Source organism: Dromaius novaehollandiae, chromosome 13 (assembly GCF_036370855.1).
Source record: "Dromaius novaehollandiae isolate bDroNov1 chromosome 13, bDroNov1.hap1, whole genome shotgun sequence".
Lineage (NCBI taxonomy): Eukaryota > Metazoa > Chordata > Aves > Casuariiformes > Dromaiidae > Dromaius > Dromaius novaehollandiae.
In genome coordinates, this window is record NC_088110.1 from 24,077,858 (window position 1) to 24,095,340 (window position 17,483).

At 70.7% G+C, this 17,483-nt stretch overlaps 3 protein-coding genes across 7 annotated transcripts; 1 reads left to right on the top strand and 2 right to left on the bottom strand.

Annotated features, from left to right (window-relative positions):
* The first annotated feature begins 1,528 nt into the window (after positions 1 to 1,528).
* On the top strand, positions 1,529 to 14,841 carry GAS8 (growth arrest specific 8). Of its 4 annotated transcripts, none has more exons than XM_064519850.1 (11): positions 1,529 to 1,660; positions 6,803 to 6,895; positions 8,061 to 8,258; positions 8,486 to 8,692; positions 9,132 to 9,186; positions 9,767 to 9,972; positions 10,252 to 10,419; positions 10,793 to 10,879; positions 12,394 to 12,603; positions 14,123 to 14,188; positions 14,538 to 14,841. In XM_064519850.1, the coding sequence occupies exons 2-11, from the start codon at positions 6,881 to 6,883 to the stop codon at positions 14,685 to 14,687; spliced, it is 1,362 nt and encodes a 453-aa protein (XP_064375920.1). In that variant the 5' UTR covers positions 1,529 to 1,660; positions 6,803 to 6,880; the 3' UTR covers positions 14,688 to 14,841. The 4 variants fall into 4 exon arrangements, with proteins under 4 accessions (XP_064375920.1, XP_064375922.1, XP_025978652.2 ...); XM_064519852.1 differs by lacking the exon at positions 1,529 to 1,660 and adding an exon at positions 5,342 to 5,368; XM_026122867.2 differs by lacking the exon at positions 1,529 to 1,660 and adding an exon at positions 6,291 to 6,440.
* DBNDD1 (dysbindin domain containing 1) lies at positions 1,640 to 5,310 on the bottom strand. 2 transcript variants are annotated; one of them, XM_064519856.1, is made up of 5 exons: positions 5,138 to 5,310; positions 3,978 to 4,096; positions 3,049 to 3,195; positions 2,243 to 2,383; positions 1,640 to 2,160 (listed from the first exon to the last, which is right to left on the bottom strand). In XM_064519856.1, exons 2-5 carry the CDS (start codon positions 4,024 to 4,026, stop codon positions 1,997 to 1,999), a joined length of 501 nt encoding a protein of 166 aa, XP_064375926.1. In that variant the 5' UTR covers positions 4,027 to 4,096; positions 5,138 to 5,310; the 3' UTR covers positions 1,640 to 1,996. The 2 variants fall into 2 exon arrangements, with proteins under 2 accessions (XP_064375926.1, XP_064375927.1); XM_064519857.1 differs by lacking the exon at positions 3,978 to 4,096.
* On the bottom strand, positions 11,421 to 17,044 carry LOC112997047 (cadherin-1-like). Its single transcript, XM_064519636.1, has 4 exons — positions 16,868 to 17,044; positions 16,427 to 16,672; positions 15,440 to 16,351; positions 11,421 to 14,896 (listed from the first exon to the last, which is right to left on the bottom strand). Exons 1-3 carry the CDS (start codon positions 17,042 to 17,044, stop codon positions 16,046 to 16,048), a joined length of 729 nt encoding a protein of 242 aa, XP_064375706.1. The 3' UTR covers positions 11,421 to 14,896; positions 15,440 to 16,045.
* Between the last annotated feature and the right edge of the window lie 439 nt (positions 17,045 to 17,483).

Sequence of the window (17,483 nt, forward strand, 5' to 3'; positions counted from 1 at the left end):
GGCAGTGGGGCAGCCCGCCCTCGCCCCTTGCCCAGGCCGCCCTCGGACACCCCCGGAGCCCAGCGGCCGGACCGAGCTGCCGCCGAGCCCCGGCGCGGACCCCCCCGGACTGTGCCAGCCCCCCGGCTGAAGAGCCCCCCCTGGGTTTTTCTCGCTGCTGCTACGGCTGGGGGGGCTCCCGATGGTCTGGGCATGGCGTCCGGGGCTGCGGATGAGGGGGGACGGCCCCAGACCCCAACACACACACTACCTGCTCTCAACACTGCTGATCCCCAGGGGAAAGGCCCCTTCTCCCCGCAGCGGCTCGGGGTGCATGGCCCCCCGGGTGAGCCCCCCCCCGCAGGGAAGGCTGGAGTCGAGGCGGGACGGCCACGGAATTTAATGGACGTGCTGCTGTGTAACATGGCAGCGCTGCCGGCGCCGCTCGCTTTGCCCCGTGGCTGCCCCACTGGAGGCAGGGCCGCCGCCGCTGCCCTTCGGGCCCGTCCGGTCCCAGCGCCGCGACGCCGAGGCTCCTGTAGCAGTAACGTGGCCTCTCTGCACAGCGCAGCGTCCCTGTCTCTGCTTTGGGGCCCTCACGGCGGGAGAGGGGGGCCTGGGGTGGCGGCTGCCCCGATCCCCCGCCCGGGGGCTGTGGGCCGGGAGCAGGGGGGCAGCTCGGGGAGGGCTGGGCAGAGCTGCCCCTGGGGCGGCCGGTTTCGGGGGGCAGCACAGCTCTGCGTGGGCGCTGGTGGGGTTGGGACCCTTGGCACACACCAGAGCTGTGGGCCCCTGCATGCCCCACTCTGACCCCTCCATATCCCCTGGTCTGTGCCCCAGACCTTCCTCTACCTGTGGGTCTGCCCCACCATGGCCCCAGGCCTGCCTGCCTGCCCCCTATCCATCCCCTCACACCCCTGGGCTTGCCCCAACCCATGCCCTGGGCCTGCCCCCATCCACCCCCAGGCCTGCCCCCCACCCATGGTCCTGGGCCTGCCCCACATCCCCAGGCCTGCCCCCCACCCATGCCCCGGGCCTGCCCCCCACCCATGCTCCAGGTCAGTCTGCCCCATGGCCCCAGGCCTGCCCTGTCCCCAGGTGTGTCCCGCCACGGCCCCAGGCCTGCCCCGTGTCCCCCCACTCTGTGTCCTGTCCCCCCGGGGCTCCCCGGTCTGCACCGGGGCGCGGTCGCCCCGCACCGCCAGGCCCCACCGCGGGGCCGGAACCCGGGCGGGGCCGGAACCCCGGGCGCGGCTCGCTGGTGCCGCCCGGGGCGCGGCGCGCTGCTCCGCGCGGCGGGGGCGCATGCGCGCTGGGCGCAGAGGCGCTACCCTTCTACGTCATCAGGGCGCGCCGGCGGCGCCCGCTGCTGGGCGCCGCCCGGGGCGGGGCGGGGCGGCGCCTCGGGGCTGCGCGGTGCCGCGCGCCGCCGCTGCCGCCGCCTGTGCGCGCTGTGTCTCCAGCTCCCCCGGCTGCCCGGCGCCGCAGGGGGCAGGCGGCGGCTCCCGGTGCCCTCCCGCCCCTCAGTCGCCGCGCTCGGCCGCGCCCGGGGCTGAGCCGCCGGGCCCGGAGCCCCGGGGCAGGGCGCGGGCGGCCCGGGCGGCCCCTCCTCCCCGGGGGCCCCGCGGGCCGAGCGACGGACACGGGCAGAGCCGCAGGGCTGGGTCCCTCGGTTTTACCGGTACAGAAAGCTGCTACATGGCGAGCGGGCGGTACAGCGCGGCGCGGGGCCGGCGGCCCCCGCCTCCCGCCGCCGCCCCCGGTCCCCTTCCCCGCGGCCCGGCACGGTGCGGCGGCGCTTTGGCTTTGGTGTGTGCCGGGCTGGGGGCGCGGGCGGGCGAGGGGCTCCCGGGCCGGCCCCGTGTGCGCCGCACGGCAGCGGGGCCGCGTCTGCCCGGTGCTCCTCGCGGAGTCCTTCGCCCCGGCCCCCGCCCCGCTGCTCCCGGCGGGACGCGCGGGAGCGGGGTGAGAAAGTGCCGCCGGCAAACGGCGCGGGCCGGGGCTGCCCGGCGCGGCCCTACTCCTCCTGCGGCCGCTCCGCCGCCAGGAAGGCGTCCACGGCGCCGGGCTGCAGCTCCGAGTCGCTGAGGTGCTTCTTGTCGCGGCCCGGCTCGCCCCGCGCGCGGGTCCAGGAGGGCGAGCGCAGGTAGCCGGCCCGCGGCAGCCCGTGGGGGTGCAGCCCTGCGGGGAGCCGGGGGTCAGCCGCGGCCGGGGCCCCCCCCTTGGGTGCTCGGCGGGGCGCGGGGCGGCCCCGTTCACTCACCGCCGGGCGACTCGCCGGCCGCGTTCTCGTCGTCGGAGTCGGCGAAGACCTCGGCCAGCTCCTGGTCCGACATGTCGGTCAGCTCGGTGAGGTCGAGCAGGTCGAAGTGCACCTCCAGCGAGGACACGCTGCTCAGGGGCTCTGCGGGCAGCGGGGACGCACGCGCTCGCGACCGGGGCAGCGGGGGCCGGGACACCGGGGCTGGGGGCCCCCGTGGGACCCGGTGCTCGGGGTGGCGGGCAGGGACCGGGGGAGCCAGGTAGGGACTGGGGTTTGGGGGCAGCAGGGTCCCCAGGGGCCTGGCAGGGTCCCCGGGGCTCTGGGAGCAGGCAGGGGATCCCGTGGGGCTGGCAGGGTCCCTGGGGCAGGCGAGGGAGCCCGGGGGGCTGGCAGGGTCCCCAAGGCAGGCGGGGGCCCCAGGGGCAGGTAGAGGTCCCCAGGGGAGCTCGCAGGGTCCCTGGGGGCGGGCAGGGGACCTCGGGGGCAGGTGGGGGGCCCCAGGGGGGCAAGTAGGGGACCCTGAGGGAGCTCGCAGTGTCCCCAGGGGCAGGTAGGGGACCCCAGGGGCTCGCAGGGTCCCCAGGAGCAGACAGGGGACCCCGGGGACAGGCAGGAGACCCCAGGAGCAGGTAGGGGACCCCAGGGGCAGGTAGGGGACCCCAGGGGCTCGCAGGGTCCCCAGGAGCAGGCAGGGGACCCCGGGGACAGGCAGGAGACCCCAGGGGCAGGTAGGGGACCCCAGGGGCAGGCAGGGGACCCCAGGGGAGCTCGCAGGGTCCCCGGGCAGGCGCGGCTGGCAGACTCACGTCTCCGCTCGGCGACCTGCAGCAGCCCGGCGCTGGGGATGGGGATGCCGCCCTGCTCCTCCGCGGGGGCGCCGGGGGCCTCGTCGGCCGGCGCGGGGGCCGGGCTGCCCGCGGCTCGCTCCGGCACCGGCGCCTCTTTGCCGAGCTCTGCGAGACAGGCCCCGGCGCGTCAGCGCGGCGCGGGGACGGGGACGGGGGCGGCAGCTCCGGCCCCTCTCGGTGCCCGGGACTCGCCGGGAGACGCGCGGCGGCAGGTCCAGCCCCACGCGCCTGCGGGGCCGCGGCCCGGCGCAGCCCCCGGCGGCCCCGGTGCCAGCAGCCGGCAGCCCCGCGCCCCCCTCCCGCAGCCCCTTTGTGTCGGCGAGACAAAAGCGGAGCCTGTTCGGGAGGCCGGAGCGAGACAAGGGGCGTTTTGTCTCCTCGGACGAGGCGGCGAGGGCCGAGGCAGACGAGGCAGCGCCAGACCCCGGGGCCGGCGGACCCCCCCGGGGTGCAGGGGGCAGCGAGCGGGGAGCCGGGGGCGGCCGGGGCGCCTGTCCCCGCACGGAGCCCGCCTGCCCGCCGCAGGGACCCGTCAGCGTAGCGGGGAAGGGACCGCGATGCCCAGCGCAAAGGAGCCGGGACGGGGCGATGGCGATGGGGAGACGAGGGGGCTCGCGGGGCGCCCCGGGCCCCGGCTCCGCTGCGTCCCGGCGGCGGGGAAAGCCGGGCCCCAGCCCAGCCCTCCGCTCGGGGGGCACCGCGCCGCCGGCACGTCCCCGTCGCCCCCGCGGAGGCGGCTCGGCTCAGCCCGCCGGCCCCGGTGGGCAGCGCTGCCCGGCTGCTCCCGGCCGTGCCGCCCCGCGGGGGCATCGCCGCCCCGAGCGGCCCCGGCCCCGGCAGCCTCCCGGCCCGGCTCTCCCGCGACGCAGCCCCGAGCCGCCACGCACCGGGGTGCTGCTCGGGGCCGGAGACATCCCCCCTCGCCTCGGCCTGCATGTTGGCGCGGTGCCGCCGGCCGCGCCGCTGCGCTCCGTCGCTCCGCGGCTGCTGGGGGCTCACCGGGCGCCTGGGGGGGCCGGGGCCGGCGATCAGGGCTCCCGCCTGCCCGCTCTGCTGACTCACGTTGAACCGCAGAGCGAGGCGGCGGCGGGCTCCGGCCACCCGCGCCGACCCCCGCGCCGCTCCCACGGGCCCGCGGCGGGAGGGCACGGCCGGGGCCCGGGCGCAGGCGGCAGGGAGCCCCGGCAGCCCCGGCTGCAGCCCCCCGGCGCCGGGGACCCCGGCCCCGCCGGTGTGGCACTGCCCGTCCCCGTGCACCCCGGCCCCCCCCAGCCCCCTGCACGCGGCGCCCGCCCCGGCGGAGCCCCCTCGCGCTGCCCCCCCCCCCGCGCCCCTCCGCGGCCCCCTCCCACGTCCTGGGTGCTCCCGTGCCCCCCGGCCAGCCCCGCACCCCCGCCCGGGCACCCCGGCTGCGGACCCCCACCCGGGCGGAGGGACGCGGCGCCCGTGGGCACATGCACCCCCCCGCGCACCCCCCGCGCGCTGGCACCTGGGTGCACACGCGCTCTCGTGCCCCCCCCCGCGCCCCCCCATCCTTTGTACCCCCTGCCCCCCCGCCCGCACCCCCACGCGCACAGCCCCGCACCCCGGCGCCCCCCATGCACCCCCCTCACGCCCCATGCGTGCCCCCCCCTTGCACACCTCCCTCCCGCCCCCCATGCACACCCCTCTGCGCACACCCTCCGCCCCGTGCACACCCCCCGTGCACACCCCCCGTGCACACCCCCCTGCACGCCCCCACCCCCCCTGCACACCCCCACGCACGCACCCCCTCGCCCCCCGCACACAGCCCTCGCACACCCGTGCACACCCCCTGCGCATCCCATTGCACGCCCCCCCCGCACGCCCCCCCCCCCGCACACCGCCGCCCCTCCATGCACCCCCCCCCCCGTACGCCTCCCCCCGCGCAGTCCCGATCCCGCCGCGCCGCGCCCGGCCCGGTTCGGCCCGGCCCGGTTCGGCCCCGGCTGCCGGCCGGCGGAGGCGCCAGGCCCGAGGCCGCGGTGATGGGCGCGCCGGCCCCGTCCCGCCCGTGGTCGCCGCTCACCTGCGGTGCCGGCCGCGCCGGGAGCCTCCATGGGCCGGGCCGGGCCGGGCCGGGGCCGGAGCCGGGGCCGGGGCCGGTGCTGGGCGGGGCGGGCCCGGTGCCAGCCCGCAGCCCGCACGCTCCTGCCCGCCGCGGCGGGGGCGGCGCCGGGGGCGGCGCGGGGGCGGGGGCCGGGGGGGGGACCGGCCCCGCCTGCCCGGGGCGCCGGGGGGACCGCGGGAGCTGCAGCGGGTGCGGAGCCGGCGGCGGGGGGGCGGGAGGCGCAGGCGGGACCCCGGGGGATGCAAGGGGTCCCGGGGTGCAGCGGGGACCCCAGGATGCAGAGGGGGACTTGGGGATGCAGAGGGGACCCCAGAGGGTGCAGAGGGGTCTCCGGGTGCAGCAGGGGACCCCAAGGTGCAGGGATGACCTGCAAGGGAGACCGGGGGATGCAGAGGGGACCCCAGGGTGCAGGGGGGTCCTGGGGGTGCAGAGGGGACCCCAGGGTGCAGGGATGACCTGTAAGAGGGACCTGGGGGGCAGAGGGGACCCCAGGGGAGCAGAGAGCTCTTGGGGTGCAAAGGGGATCCTGGGGGGCGCAGGGGGAGCCCCAGGGTGCAGGGAGGCCCTGGGGGTGCCGGGGGGTCCCAGCACACACCGGGCAGGCGGGAAAGCACCGGCAGGGCTGGGTGACCGCGCAGGGCTGCGCAGCTGGAGCCACCGTGCCGAGAGCCGGGGCCTGGGCTCGGCGCAGAGCTCGGGGCCCTGGGCTGGGTGCACGGCCTGGGGCGACGCCGAGGCCCCTGGCTGCAGCCTCGGCCACTGCTCAGCGTGGGGACCGCCGGGGCTCCCGGCCAGGCTGGGGTAGGGACTGGGGCTGGCACCGTGTCCCCGCCGGGAGCCCAGGCCCCGCGGGTGCTGGGCGGCCGAGCACCGGGTGCTGGATCGGTGCCGCGGTCTGCAACGAGCAATTATAGCGGTCTGCAGCGCGGTGCAATGAGTTTGGGAGGCCTCGGGCGCACAGGCCCTCTCTGCGGGGGCCGGAGGGGGGCTGCTGGCCCCTGCGCGTGGCCTGAGGGCGGGGGGGCAGGGGGGCACCGGCGGGGCAGCGGCACCCCGCGGCCTGCGCGGGGCCGGGGCGAGGGGACGCGAACCCGCGGCCCGGGGGGGCACCGGCTGCCAGGCCCCGCCGCCGTTGCTAGGGCGGGGCCTCGCGTTGCTAGGGGGCGTGTCCCCAGGCGCAAAGCCCCGCCCCGGCGCGCGGCTCTCGCGAGAGTTGCCCGCCCGTTGCCTGGAGACCGCGGCGCCGGCGGCCGCAGCCATGGTGAGGGCCGGCGCCGGGCCCAGGCCCGAGGCGGCCCCGGGGAGGCAGCGGGGAGCCCCCGGGAGGCTCCGGGCCTGGGGCCGCCCGGAGCGGGGTGTGCGGGCCGGGGCGGCGGGCGCGGGAGTCCCCAGGGCCGGGGCGGCGGGCGGTGAGGAGCCCCTGGGCCCTGGCACCGGGGCCGGCCCGGGGGGTGGGAGCGGAACCCCTCTGGGCTCGAAGTCCCGCAGGAGCCGCGCCTGGAGCTGCGGGTGTCGCGGGGGGTCCCCGGGACCGGGGTGATGCCCGGCCTGGGACAGAGCTCCAGCAGCGCAGCCCCCTCCCGAGCCGCCCGCGCACTCGTGCGTTCCGGTTTCTTTCCTTAGGCGCCCAAAAAGAAAGGCGTCAAGAAAGGGAAGGCGGGCAGAGCTCCGGTGGTGGCGAATGGCTTGGCCCCCGGGGACATGAGCAAGGAGCAGGTGAGAACTTGCACCATCTCCCGGCCTCCCCCAGGGTCGGGGGACGTTGCGTTTTGTAAGAACGCTCGCAGAGGCTGGTGCTCGGTGTTCGGTGCGGGCTGCAGGGGTGGCAGGTGGCAGAGGGTAGTGGAGAAGGCAGAACAAGCGGTCGGTGTTCGTTTCATTGCCTCACACGTGTCTGGAGAATGTGTACGATCTCGCAAAGCCTGCTCAGCGCTTTTCCTGAGAAGATCAGCCACCTCGTCTCATTTTCCCTCCCGCTGTTCTGCAGCGCGCTGTTCTCCAGCTCGGTGCTCTCGCTGTCTTAGGCCTGACTCCGTAACCCTGGCACCCTGCTCTCTTGTTTCATTGTCCTGGTGGTGTTAAAAATATATCCCTGATAAGAATATATCATATTATTTAAGTGCTTTATGTTCTGCGTTGTTTCCTATCGCAAGTAACTTGCCTGACAGTGACTGTGTTTGAATCAGCGTTTCTCTGTCTATTCAAGCCCCCCAACTGGCTGCTTCCACCCGTAACTGGAGCAGACTGATCTCTGCAGGCAGTTGCACTCACACTGAACCCTGTGTCTGCCCAGCCTGTAGCTTTGTGGCTTGCAGCCTGGGACACTCGTCACAAAACACATTCCTTCCGGAGTAGGAGACTCTCTTAAGGGCCGTAAGGAGAGGTGGAGGTGGGGGAGGGAGCCCCTTGCCCTGTTATCAGCTGCTCCAGAAGCTCCACTTGGGCTGTGTCTTGCTGGGTATCCTACAAACACAGGAGAAGCTGGCCCTGTCCCAGGGACCTCGCTGCCTGGGGTAGGATTTTCTGCTTCTGACCTAGCATTGTTCAGGCACCCCAGAGTGGTGTTGCTGGCCACTGCGAGACAGAATATCTGAGTCTTGGCTTCTTATGGTAGGAAAAAATCTTGCTGCTCCTTTCCCAGAGGCTGATGGGTTGCCATCAGGTCCTGTGCAAACCCCAACCCCTCCAAATGTCTCTTGGTCTGGGCACCTCCTGCCCTGTGCTTTGCTGTCCCATTAAAAGCCACCGTGTCCTACCAGGGTTGCGACATGGGTTGCCATGGGTGTCTTGAAAAGAGCCTTGGTGCAGCTTCTTTTTCAGGGGAGCCGTCTGTCTGAGGCCTCCTTTTCCCCCTATTTGGCTCCTGCTGTTGGTTTTGCAGCTGGAAGAACATGTTGTGCGGCTCCGGGAGGAGCTGGACCGGGAACGGCAAGAGCGCAACTATTTCCAGCTGGAGCGCGACAAGATTCACACCTTCTGGGAGATCACCCGCCGGCAGCTGGAGGAGAAGAGAGCAGAACTGCGGAACAAGGACCGGGAGATGGAGGAGGCAGAGGAGCGACATCAAGTGGAGATCAAGGTGGGAGGACGAGTAGGCGGGGACCCGTCGTGATGCCCTGGCCAGGCAGGAGCTGCGGGTGAGCCCTGAGCAGCTCGGAGAGGAGGTGAGGGAAGGGAGGAAGAGGAGGAGAGATCCCAGGGATGGGCAGGATGCAAACCAGGGCATCTTGGCCAGCATGCCAGCTCCAGGGGTATTCCTGTCAGCACCTCCTGAAGCCCCTCACCTGCTCTGCGGCTTGTCTTTAGGTTTACAAGCAGAAGGTGAAGCACCTGCTGTACGAGCACCAGGAGAACCTCACCGAGCTGAAGGCAGAGGGCACCCTGTCCATGAAGCGGGCCCAGAAGGATCACTGGGCTCAGGAGATGGAGCTGCGTAAAGACGTGCGCTCCCTGAAAGTGGAGCTCAAGGAGCAGGAGCTGGCCAACGAGGTGGTGGTGAAAAACCTGCGCCTGGTAGGTTGCCAGAGGGACGGCAGGCCTGGGCCGCGGCTGAGGCCCATGGGGAGCCTGTGGCTCCAAGGGAGCAATAGCGACAACCCGGAGCTGGGGAGCGGGAAGGAGCGCGCAGGTGCACTGGTCGCTGGGGCCTGTGCAAGGCCTGCTCTGCACAACGTCTTGGAGCAGCAGGCCGAGCAGGCTCACTCTCACAGGCTGAGGGGGAAGCTGGCCTAAGATTAAGGTTCCCAACCAGTGAGGTACAGCCAGAACTAGGCACAGTAGAGCAGAGGGGAGTGCGGAGTGCAAGCTGACGGGCAGTGCTGGCCTGAGCTGGGCTGTCTCCATTTTTCTGAGGTGCAGTTTGGTTGCAGGAAGGACAAGAGCCCCCAGTGTAGGAGTGCAGTAACCTCAGGGTTTGGTTATCTGCCTCTAACCTGTGCTTCCTCCCTGACAGAAACAAGAGGAGGAGATCACACAGCTGTGCAGCGACTTTGAGAGACAAGTGAAAGGTCAGGACGTGCGTGATCCCTTTGTCGGTGTGCTAGGGGAGGCACCTCAGTGCTCTGCTGTGCTGCTGGGCTCCCCGGAGCAAAACAGAGCGTTTTGCTGAAAGAGGCCGCTTTTTCCCCAATTCCTGCTCCCCTGTGCTCTCGGCTGCCAGGCTGCGTGGCCTGCAGCACCCTCCGAGCTGCGCTCCCGGAGCGGCTGGGACGAGGTGCAGGCTCCCGCACCACTCGCGGGCAGAGGCTGGGCTCTCGTCGCTGCTGCAGGGCTGCGTTGCTGAGCGCAGCTGTCTGGCAGGCGCTTCACGGGCCGCGCTCTGGAGCTCCGCTGTCTTCCTCGCGGGACGTTTCGGGTTCTCACGGGCGGACTTGGAGCGTTTCCAGCGCCCTGCTTCCAGGATGCTATTTCTGGGCTCTGCTCCGTGGCTCCGCGCGCGGGGGGGGTGACGGCGGTGCTGTGAATGACATCCCGTCCCGGAGCGGTGCTGCAGCGGCGCGTGCCGGGCCGCCCGTCCTGACGGAGTCGGGGCGCGTGCACGCAGGGTCTCCAGGCGGTTCTCACTCGGCCCCCCGTGCGCTTCTCCAGAGATTGAAGCCAAGTACAACAAGAAGATGCACGTGCTGCGGGACGAGCTCGATTTGCGCAGGAAGACGGAAATCCACGAGGTTGAGGAGAGGAAGAACAGCCAGATCAGCGTGCTGATGAAGAACCACGAGAAGGCCTTCAGTGACATCAAGAACTACTACAATGATGTCACCCTCAATAACCTGGCACTCATCAACACGCTCAAGGTACTGCCTGCCTGCTCCCCCGGCCCCGCTGTCGCGGCCTGCCTGGCCTGTGCAGTGTTACCCTCTCACTGGGGATGGATCCTGTAAGGTTTTGCCCAGATCCGGCCACGGGTGGAGGTGCTGGTGCTGCAGCTCTCTTGGGGGAGCTGCACATTACGCAGGTGCAGCTCTTGCACGGGCGCAGATGCAGCTGGCAGTGCCAGCGGTGCGGGGGGACGGTGTCCTGGCAGTGCGGCGCTGAGGGGCAGCGCAGTAGCGCTTGTGTGTTTCCAAGAACAGGAGCAGACGGAGGAGATGAAGAAGAAAGAGAATCACTTGGAAAAGGAGATGGCAGACATGCTGCTGCAGAACAAGCAACTGACGGAGCGCCTGCAGCGGGCCCAGGAGCAGGTGTCTGAGCTGCAGAAGAAGTTGGCCCACTACGAGAAAGACAAGGAGGCTCTGACGGTGAGTCCCTTGTCCTACTGAGCCCTTTCTGTCCTTTTTCCCAGCCACCCTGGCTGCTTCCTGGAGCAGAGTCGCTCAGCAGTGACCTCTGCCGCTCAGCTCGGAGCTGCCTGGCCAGACTGCCAAGCAAATTCCTCTGAGTCTCTTTCAACTCAGCTGCTTGTTTACATCCCACGGGGGCCTCCCAGGACGCTGGCTCTGCTGAGGAGAGGGGTGGTAGCCCCTGCTGCAGAGAGGGAGGGAGATGGGGTGGGTGCTGCCACGCTGCTTCTCCCTCACATCTCTTTGCTGGTCGCTGTCCTCCCTTCCTGGAACCCATCCCACGCACCTCCCAGAGAAGTCTGTGCTCCTAACTGTCCCTTCCCGTCTGCAGAACACGAAAGCCCACCTGAAAGTCTCCCAGAAGGAACTGAGAGATCTTCAGTGGGAACATGAAGTGCTGGAACAGAGGTTCAGTAAGGTGAGAGCCGCAGATGGGTCTGGACAGCCTCTTACCTTCCCCAAACCCTCTCCTCTTTGTAGAGGGCTGTGCACAGTGATTAAGCAGAGGCTACCCAGGCTGTGCTTAGCTAAGGGCTTTCTGAAGATCTGATCCAGAGCTGAGTGTTAGCTGCTGTTTCCAGCAAAGCTTCTCACAGCTTTGGCGTCTCCCATGCTCAGCGGACAGGCCCAGCCTTGTACTTGGCTAAGCGATAAGGCATGCTCCAACGCTCCCCTCCCGGCCCGCGGAGGACTGGCTGCAGCACTGGGTCAGGAGCAGGGCCACGTGGAGAGGCTCCCGCTGCAGCAGGGGAGAGCTGGGGACAGTCCAGTGACAAATTGTCACTGCTAGAGCTCGCTCCCTCGTTCTGTCGGAGTTTGGGGGTCGCTCCCTCCGCTCGCTGTGCAGGGGCTGCTCGGGATGAGTTTATCTTCAAGGAATATTCTGTCGACCGAATTCTCCCAGACTCGGCCTCTCCCTCCCAGCTAACCCAGATAAATTTACTGAGGCAGAACAGAGCTCATTTGCAATTCGTAGAAATCCCCAGGAATACGAACATTGATCTGAGGCCTCGTTAACAATCCATCATTAAGGCAGCAACATATTCAGTGCATTCAGAAATAGGCTTTGGCGGAAAGATCCTAATTAGGACACTTATTAACTAGCTGTGAGCCAGGGTCTCCTGCCAGTCCCACCAGCTGCCAGGAGGAAAGGAGAGACCCCGTGTGCTGTGGGCCTCTCTCGGAGGTCTGAAATAGTGCCTCAGACCCAGAGCACTGTGACCGTCCCGAGTGGCCTGCTCCGAGCCGTCCTCAGGAGCCCGCAGCACCGAAAAGGCTTCCCTGAGCGACTCCCAGGCAGGGCTTGTAACCCCGCGAGCCCGTCGCTGCTGCCCTGCTGCCAGGGAGGAGCCAGGTGTGGTCTGGGTTGGGGGGCTTGTGGCTCCGCGTGTCACCGCAGCCCCACGCGCTTGGAGTGGGGACTGCTGGTCCTACCGCCGGCTGGGCTGGGCTGGGGGAAGCAGGGCCCCTCTCTGCACCGCTGCTGGGAGGATGGGGTGGCTATTTGCTTCCTGCTGGGCCTTGAAGGTGGGAGAGGCTTCACAGACAGCTGAGCCCTTTTGGAGGAGAGGTAGCTGGGTGGGCGCAGAGCCCTAGGGCAGGAGCTTGGGTGCAGAGCAGCTAGAGTGCGGGGAATGGAAGGGGAAACATTTGGACAGCAGAGGTTGTGTCGGGGGGGCACTGCTATTTGGGCAGCTGGTGGGTTTCTGCTGTTACGGGTAGTGGAGGAGGTGGAAGCGCAGGTGCTGAGGAGGTGCTAGCCGCAGAGGGAAGCCGCACTCCTGCGCCCGTGTCCCCCGGGTTGCAGGTGCTGGGGGAATGGCCTGGCTGTCACGGGAGCAGGCAGGGCCAGGCTGCTGGACCTCCCTGCCCCGGGTGGCTGCCAGCACGGTGGTCCTGAGGGCAGTGTGGCTGTGTCGTGTCCGGGAGCAGGTGCAGGCAGAGCGAGACGAGCTCTACCAGAAGTTCACCAAAGCCATTACTGAGGTGCAGCAGAAGACCGGATTCAAGAACCTGCTCCTGGAGCGCAAGCTGAAAGGGCTCTTCAGCATCCTGGAGAAGAGGGAGGTGGAGCTCAACGAGGTCCTCGCAGCCTCCAACCTCGACCCGAGCGCCCTCTCCTTGGTCTCACGCAAGCTGGAGGTACTGTTCACCATTACGGGACACTGCAAAAACTGCCCCCCACCCACATCGGGGTGGTTTTGTGGGGAGCAGAGGCTGGTCTGGGCCAGAGCCTGGGGTAAACACAGACCTCAGACTGTGTGAGCGTGGCTGGGACCTGGGGTGCCTGGGTCTGGGCTTTCGGGGCAGAGCCGGGCTGCGTGGTAGGAAACGGGGTCCCCATCCTCCCCGCACTGCAGATATCCACCTGTACGGGGAGTCCGCAGAACGGGGATGCTGCGGTGAGCGCTCAGCCCGCTCCCTGGTCGGACGGGCCATGCGAAGGGCAGGGCTCGGGCTGTCACGCCTGTCCCCAGCGCTGCGGGGGCCCAGGCTGCGCGTGGCACTGCAGGCGCGCTGGCTCTCCCTCCGGAGAGGGAGGCCTCGGAGCCAGGCCTCAGCGCAGGCGGCGCTCAGACGCGGGCTCCATCTCCCCGGGGCTGCTGGGTCGAGTTCGCTGGGGCAGGTAGGCTGCAGGGAGCACCGTGCCTGGGTGCTCTGCACCTGGGGAGTCGCAGCTGGTGAACCTCGCCGGCGCTCCTCTCCTGGTCTCACCGGCTGCAGAAGCAGCGTAGACTGGTTCCCAGAGGCTCTGCAATGTCTGGCACGCTAAAAATACTTATGCGGAAAGCCTCTGGCGTGGTGGCGAAGGATGAGTCCCACATTCCTGGAGCCTGCAGCAGCAGTAACTGGAGAAGCAGCACTTGCTTCGTATCAGCTTGAGACACGAGGGATTTGTTCCACGCTCAGCTCAGCCACCAGCTCTCTGGTGCCCTCCTGCTCGTCCCGCACCGGCGCGCTCGTTCCAGGTGCCCTCCGCGGTGGAGCGCCGATGGGGCCCGCGGATGTGCTCGTGCCAGGGCGCCTTGGGATGAACGGGCCAGCCAGCCCGAGGCGCCCTGTTCTCGGGACAGGGCAGCGGATGTGTCACCTAGCGGGTGAGCGGCAGGTGCCACAGCAGCAGATCGGAAAACACATTCCTGGGAAGGCGACAAGGCGTCAATGCTGCCTGCAGCTGCTGGGCTCCCTGAATTCTTTTGCTCAGCTGCCTCTAGTGGCTGGCGTCTTCTCGGGGAGACTCTCTCCCCGTAATTCCCCCGGTGCCGCCACGTCAGGGAGGTGCTGCCGAGAGCAGGTGCTGCCATCCGTCCCCCTCGCAGCAGGGCGGATGATGTAGCGCAACGCTGGCTCTTCTGGTGCTGTGGGTCTGCAGGGAGGAGCATGGGGTGGAAAATGGGGCCTGCTTGTCTGGAAACTACTGTTCAGTGCCCCTGTGCTCCACGGACCCTTATTGTTAACCTGCAAGGTCCCTGTCTGTCACCTCCGCCGGGGGCTGGCTTGCTCAGAGCGGGGCAGACCCTGCCGGAGCTGCGCCGTGGGAGCCGGGTTGCGGTGCCAGCCGGGACGCTGCACGGCAGCTCCTCCGTGAGCCGCAGCTGCTGCGCAGCCTGGCCTGACTGCGCCTTCGGTGCCGATGCTGACGTGCCGCCTCCCTTCGCAGGACGTGCTCGATTCCAAGAACACCACCATCAAGGACCTGCAGTTCGAGCTGGCGCGAGTCTGCAAGGTGAGGGAAGGGGGCCGGGGCGGCCTTGTCCTGCCCGGCCAGGGCTGGGGCCTGTCCTGTGCTCACTGCGGTTTGGAGGAGTGAAAACGAGACCTTCCGCTCCGGGCGTTGTAGGGAGGGAGGGGAACTTGCAGCAGGTCGGCTAAGCTGCTCCGTGCCTGCCTCTTTAACGGCCCTTCTGCCTGCCCAGGCTGCAGCTCTCCCGGTTCCCCGGCGAAGGAGGGCCTGATCCTCCCGCCCCGTGCAGGGGGCTGCGGGGAGCCTGTGCTCAGGTGGCGGCGGGGGGGCAGGTTGGCCTGGAGCTGGGCTTCGGGGGGGCAGCCCAGAACTTGGGGCACTTCTCTTCCAGGCGCACAACGACCTGCTGCAGACGTTCACGGCAAAGCTGACGGCCTTTGGCATCCCTCCGGACAGCCTGGGCTTCAAGCCGCTGGAGCTGCCTGCGCTGGGGCAGACGGTGGGGCAGGGCCCCGCGGGACTCGTGGCTGCGCCCACGTGACGCCCGCGAGCACACGTGTGTGCGTCGTCTCCGGTCAGGCGCCCTGCGAGCGCGGGGGGCCCTGGGCTGCGGGGGCCCGCGGTGCTGGGCAGGCAGCAGGGCTGGGCTCTGCCTGTTCGTGCTCTGCGCCATTAAACAGCCCCCAGCAAGTCTTCAGGGTCTAGAGCAGCGTCGTCCTCCTGCCTGCAGCCAGGCCTTAGCGCGGAGAGCTAAGGAGAGACGGGGGGAGCAGGGAGACGGCACGTCGGATAAAGCACGCCCGCAGCCTCCCTCCCTCCCTCCCTCCCGCGGGGCTGCTCTACGCGTAGCCGGGCGCCGGGGGACCCTCGCAGCAGAGCTGGCGGAGGAGGAGCCGCAGCCGCGCCGGGGCAGGCAGCTTCCCCCCCCCCCGTTCCTGCTCCACCTGCAGGGCCACGAGCGGGGGGGTTGGCAGGGGGCAGGAGCAGGAGCCCCCCGGCCTGTCTGGGCGCTGGTGCCTTGGCACTGTCCCTCGTCCCACGCTCGCTCTCCTCCTCGGAGATGCCCCTGAGGAAGAGGAGAGGCTGGGACGTGCCCCAGCTCTGTGCCCCGGTCCCCGAGGAAGCAGCCCCGTCCCAGCCGCCCTGCTGCTGCCGCCTTCCCGGCCTGCGCTGACCCACATGTCACGTGCCCGCCGCGGACGTTAACCCTGCACGCGCTCTTCCCCGCGGGGCCCCAGGCCGCGCTCGGCGGGGCGGGATGCCCCGGGGCCGGGAAATGCGTCCGGGCCTCACCGGTGCCTTGCTGATGGCAGCGGTGGTGGCCTCGAGCCCGTCCCCGTGCACATTGGCAGCCCCGATCTCCAGGGTGTCCTCAGGGGCCGCCTGCCGCGAGAAGCTGCCTTGCCTTGATCTGGTGCTCCCCCGGCTCCAGCTCCTTCACCAGCTTGAGGACCAGCACGTCTGAGGCGGGAGAGACGGGGCTGAGAGCCAGGCCTGGGGTCCCGGGCCGGGGGACACCCTCGGCCAGCACGACGGCCTTGTAGGTGCTGTTCGGGGCGTGCACCGACTCCCGGTCCAGGGCCCGGGCGGCCCTGACGGTGCCGTTCTTGGGGGTCGATGGCCAGCCACCCCGCGGGGTCGCTGCCCAGCTGGTACCTGCGGCGAGCGCGGGGTGAGCGAGGGGGGCTCGGCCCCGCCGTCCCCCTCCGGCAGCCGGGACGGCTTGTGGTGCAGAGGAGCAGCCCGGCCCACGGGCACCTGTGCTGCTCCAGCACCGGCCCACGGCCCTGCACGCCGGGGCACGCTGGCTGAGGATGGAGTAGTTGATGATGCCATTGTCCACGTTCACCCCGTCGTCCATGTTCACCCCGTCGTCCACGTCCGTGGCGTTCACCGTCGTCACGGAGGTACCTGGGCGCGGGGACGAGCAGAAGAGGTTTCGCTTGCGGGGCCAACCCTGCCAGGGGTCTGCTCAGCTCCGGCTGGCGTCCCCACGCGTCCTGCCCGGCCGGGCCGCGGGGCCCCGCGTCTCGCCGGTCCCCCCGGTGCAGCCCGCGTACCCGGCTTCGCGCCCTCCTCGATGTAGCCGACGAAGACCTGCTTGGTGAACACGGGCCGGTTGTCGTTCTGGTCCGTCACCGTGATGAGGATCTCCATGGGGTCCTCCACGGGCTGCCCGTTGGCCGACACGGCGTGGGAGAAGAGCTGCGGGGCGCGCGGTCAGAGCCGGGACCGGCACCCGGGCCACGTCCCGCCCCGGCGCCCCGGCACCCGACTCACCATGTACCTGTCGATCTCCTCCCTGTCCAGCGGCTTCGTCACCTCCAGCCACCCCGTCTCCCGCTCGATGGTGAAGACGCCCACCGGGGGGGAGTCCGCCCCCTGCCCCGTGATGCTGTAGAAGACCTTGGTCTCCTTGTCCTTGTTGGACTTGATCTGGCTTTGCCCCGGGGCTCCGGCCTCCTCCAAGCCACGGGCACCGCGGCCCCCATCCCCGGGCGGGCACCGGCCCCTTGGTGACAGACCCTACCTGCGGGAGGAGGAGGAGGAAGAGGGCGAAGGCGCAGGGCACCATGGCTGCGGCTGCGCTACGAGCTGCTCCGGGCGCAGGCTGGGGACTGCTCCCTGCCCTGGGTGCCGACGCTGTCAAAGTCTGCTTGGCACCGCTGGTGCAGGGGTGGGCTTGTCCCCCGCGCCCGAGGGGAGACACCCCGGCGTCACTCGCCCCGGGGAGGTGCTGGGCGAGTGACGCCGTGGGTGCCCACCCGTGGGGCGCCCGTCGCGGACGCCGGGGCTGGCGGGGCGGCGCCGCGGGGGCGCAACGGGCTCAGCCCTGGCGGGGACATGGGGGGGCCCGAGGGCAGAGCCGCCGCCGCCGCCGCCGCTCCCCGACGGCATCGCCCGCGCCGCCGGCTCCGCTTTCCGCTCGCGGCCGCGCGGAGGAGGGAAGCGGCCGGCAACGCCCCGGCGCCCTCCCGGCGGTGCCGTCACGGCGAGGCTGCGGGCCCCGGGGGTCCCGCGGGGCGGACCGGGGGGTGCCGCCGTCCCGGGGGGGGGGGAACCGCAGCCCGGAGAGCCCCCGAGGCTGCCCCCCCTCTCCGGGACGGGGCGGGGGGCCACGTCGCACCGGCCCCGCGCACGGGGGGGCGAGATGAAGGGAGGCGATGGGGGCACGGACGCACCCGGGGGGGCCCCGGAGGTACCGGGGTGATGCTCTGGGGGGGCACCGGGGGGCGCCGGGGGCTTTCCTGGGCTCACGGAGGTACCGGCTCGGTGCTCGGGGGGGCGCCCGGCGGGGCCGGGAGGCACCGGGGGCTCCGCTCCGTGGTGCCGGGGG

Excerpts from the sequence above, each read along its gene's own strand:
- DBNDD1 (XM_064519856.1), bottom strand. The coding sequence starts at position 4,026 with ATGCAGGCCGAGGCGAGGGGGGATGTCTCCGGCCCCGAGCAGCACCCC. Across the intron at positions 3,196-3,977 it reads CGGCCCCGAGCAGCACCCCG|AGCTCGGCAAAGAGGCGCCG; the intron begins GTGCGTGGCGGC and ends CCTGTCTCGCAG. Across the intron at positions 2,161-2,242 it reads GGCCGGCGAGTCGCCCGGCG|GGCTGCACCCCCACGGGCTG; the intron begins GTGAGTGAACGG and ends GGCTCCCCGCAG.
- GAS8 (XM_026122867.2), top strand. Across the intron at positions 6,896-8,060 it reads GGGACATGAGCAAGGAGCAG|CTGGAAGAACATGTTGTGCG; the intron begins GTGAGAACTTGC and ends TTGGTTTTGCAG. Across the intron at positions 10,420-10,792 it reads AAGACAAGGAGGCTCTGACG|AACACGAAAGCCCACCTGAA; the intron begins GTGAGTCCCTTG and ends TCCCGTCTGCAG.
- LOC112997047 (XM_064519636.1), bottom strand. The coding sequence starts at position 17,044 with ATGCCGTCGGGGAGCGGCGGCGGCGGCGGCGGCTCTGCCCTCGGGCCC. Across the intron at positions 16,673-16,867 it reads CCAGCACCTCCCCGGGGCGA|GGTCTGTCACCAAGGGGCCG; the intron begins GTGACGCCGGGG and ends TCCCGCAGGTAG. Across the intron at positions 16,352-16,426 it reads AGGAGATCGACAGGTACATG|CTCTTCTCCCACGCCGTGTC; the intron begins GTGAGTCGGGTG and ends CGCGCCCCGCAG.